Source organism: Humulus lupulus, chromosome 8, assembly GCF_963169125.1.
Source record: "Humulus lupulus chromosome 8, drHumLupu1.1, whole genome shotgun sequence".
Lineage (NCBI taxonomy): Eukaryota > Viridiplantae > Streptophyta > Magnoliopsida > Rosales > Cannabaceae > Humulus > Humulus lupulus.
Genome location: NC_084800.1, coordinates 41334399 through 41337235, shown reverse-complemented (window position 1 = coordinate 41337235; position 2837 = coordinate 41334399). Strand labels below are relative to the sequence as shown.

At 41.6% G+C, this 2837-nt stretch overlaps 1 protein-coding gene across 1 annotated transcript; it reads left to right on the top strand.

Annotated features, from left to right (window-relative positions):
• Positions 1-1767: 1767 nt before the first annotated feature.
• LOC133795307 (uncharacterized) lies at positions 1768-2583 on the top strand. Its single transcript, XM_062232763.1, has one exon. The coding sequence runs from the start codon at positions 1768-1770 to the stop codon at positions 2581-2583; it is 816 nt and encodes a 271-aa protein (XP_062088747.1).
• The last annotated feature ends 254 nt before the right edge of the window (positions 2584-2837 follow it).

Sequence of the window (2837 nt, the reverse complement as noted above, 5' to 3'; positions counted from 1 at the left end):
ACCAGCCCATTCATCAGCAAACACAACATTTTTGAGACATCTAAGAACCTCCATTTTTTCCGGTGGAGTGTTTTGCTCTACCAGGTACTAAATTGCCGGAGAAGATGAATGGCATTCCCCTAGTCTGGTCGGATCTAATTGGGAGAACAAATAAATGTAATAATTTGGTTTTTATTCAATCAAATCGATCTAATTCTTAACAAATAAAATATTGCATTATTCATCTAACAGTAGTAAATTATTATCTCTATCTCTATAAAATATCAAAATCACATCCAAATTTCTTCTAACAATAATATCAAATCTAGTTTTGGTCTCTATTTTTTTAATAAAAAAAATTGAGGTATAATAGAATCTAGTAAAATATTACATTATTTATCTATCAGTAGTAAATTATTTTATTAAAGCGTCTGTTGTCTTGTCTTTTGACATGGTTTTGTTTCGGTAGTGCTATGTTTTTTTACAGTTTTTGAGAGGCTTTTGGGTGTTTTATGAGTAGCTTCTTGTGGAATATTTCTCTAAGATTATCGACTCTTGGTTGGATTATTGGATGGAGTTTAGCACCTCTGCCTTACAGGACATTGAGGCCCGATACGCCGAAATAAGCATAGAGGACGAGGAGCAAGGTGGAATCTTGTATGACCATGTAGAGGGTGATGAAGGAATTGATGCTCGATGGTGTTTGGTAGGGAAGTTCCTCACAGAAGGGATCATTGACTTCAATGTTATGCAACATCAAATGGCTGCCTTATGGCGTCCTGGGAGGGGTATGTATGTGAAGGAAGTACAACATAATCTGTACATTTTCCAATTTTACCACGATATTGATATAAAGCGGGTGATTGACGGGAGTCCATGGACGTTCAACACAAAGCAGTTGATTTTTACAAGGCTGAAGGAAGGAGATGTGCCTAGGAATATACGGTTGCATAAACTTGACATTTGGGTTCAGATTTTTGATATGCAACCAGGTTTTATGTCCGAGAGAGTTGCAAGGGATGTAGGCAATAGCATTGGTGAGTTTGTTGAATCTGATCCTAATAATTTTGTTGAGGTCTGGAGAGATTATCTACGTATCCGAGTGACTCTGAATATTGATATTCCTCTGAAACAAAGACTGAAGATCCGGAAGGCTGGCAGTGACTGGTTCTGGGTGACATTTAAGTATGAGCGTGCCCCCACTTTTTGCTTCATTTGTGGTCTCATTGGCCATTCAGAAGGCTTTTGTGAGAAATTATTTGATAGACCAATCGAGCTTGTGGAGAAGCCATATGGAGCTTGGATGAGAGCCCAGCCCCGTCGGAGTAATCAACTGATTGGGGCACGGTGGTTGCGTTCAGGGGAGGCGGTTCAAACGGCGAGGACTGGTGGAGGAGGAGTAACTACCTGCACGCCAAATATGGGAAGTGGCCCTGAACACGTTGATATGGACGTTATTGCGAATCCCGTGGAGATAGCAGTGAACGTGGGTACTGATTCGGTAGGAGTTGGCAATCCAATGCAGTTGCCTATTTTGAGAGGGAATTGTGGGATTTCAAGCAATAATGGTGGATTTAAAGCTGCTAATACAACTGGTGCAATTCAAACAGATGGACTAATTGTCATGGATCCAAAACGTAGAAGAACTATAGAAAAGGGTTTTGTTGGGCCTAGTGAGGAGGTGGGCTATGAGCAACTTGGGCCTGAGTTAGAGAATGAAGTGAGTATTCCTGACCACTCAAAAAACGTGGAAATGGCGGGCCTTGGCAGTGGGGCTCGCCTATCATCATGAGTATCTTAAGCTTGAACTGCCGTGGGCTTGGGAACCCACGGGTGATTCAGTTCCTTAAAGAGTTGGTCTCTCAAAAGAAGCCCAGTTGTATTTTCTTGTGTGAAACACCATGTTCTCGAGAGAGGGTGGAGTATGTTCGTTGTCTTCTTGGTTTTGAAGGTGGTTTTGCCGTGGATGCCCATGGAAGAAGTGGTGGTATAGCTTTACTTTGGCATAAGGTTGATGAGGTTAGTTTGCTTAGTTATTCCTCTAATCATATTGATGTTATGATTAGAAGTGTTGGTCCCTATGAGTACCGTTTGACTGGTATATATGGGGAGCCGAATAGATCCTTACGCAACAGAACATGGGAGCTAATTCGGACCCTGCAAATGCAAAGGGACTCACCTTGGTGTTTGATTGGGGATTTTAATAACATTATTAGTCATGAGGATAAAAGAGGTGGTTTACCTTATCCTAACTGGTTGGTTCAAGGTTTCCAAGATGTGATTCAAGAGTGTGGTCTCCATGATATTAACTTAATAGGATACCAGTTCACTTGGGAGGCTAGTCGTGGTACTGATAGGTGGATTGAAGTGCGCCTGGATAGAGGTTTGGCTAACCAGAAATGGCTGGACTTTTTTCCCTTAGCAAAGCTTTTTAACTTGGAGGTGTCTTCATCAGACCATTGCCCTTTGCTTTTAGACCCCTGTTATAGGCAACGGGTGTTCCTTCATAGAGGCTTCAAGTTTGAAAACGCCTGGATCCGTGAGCTTTTGTGTCAACAGATTATTGAGAATAGTTGGAATTCTTGTAGGGGTCGTTCCTTCTAGGTTAAAATGCGGGTTTGTAGCGAGAAGTTGGCCCAGTGGGGCAAGGAGATTACGGGCAATTTTAAGGCCAGAATTCAGTCTTGTAAAGAGGCTATTAAAAGAGTTAAAAGAAGGAGGGATGCAGATGGGGTGAAGAGATATGCTTTTGAACAACAAAAACTCTTTGAAGTTTTGGAGCAAAGGGAGGTGTTTTGGAGACAGAGATCGAAGCAATTATGGCTAAAGGAAGGGGACCAAAACAGCAAATACTTTCA

What these genes read in the sequence shown, in the direction of transcription:
- LOC133795307 (XM_062232763.1), top strand. Translation starts at nt 1,768, where the DNA reads ATGAGTATCTTAAGCTTGAACTGCCGTGGGCTTGGGAACCCACGGGTG.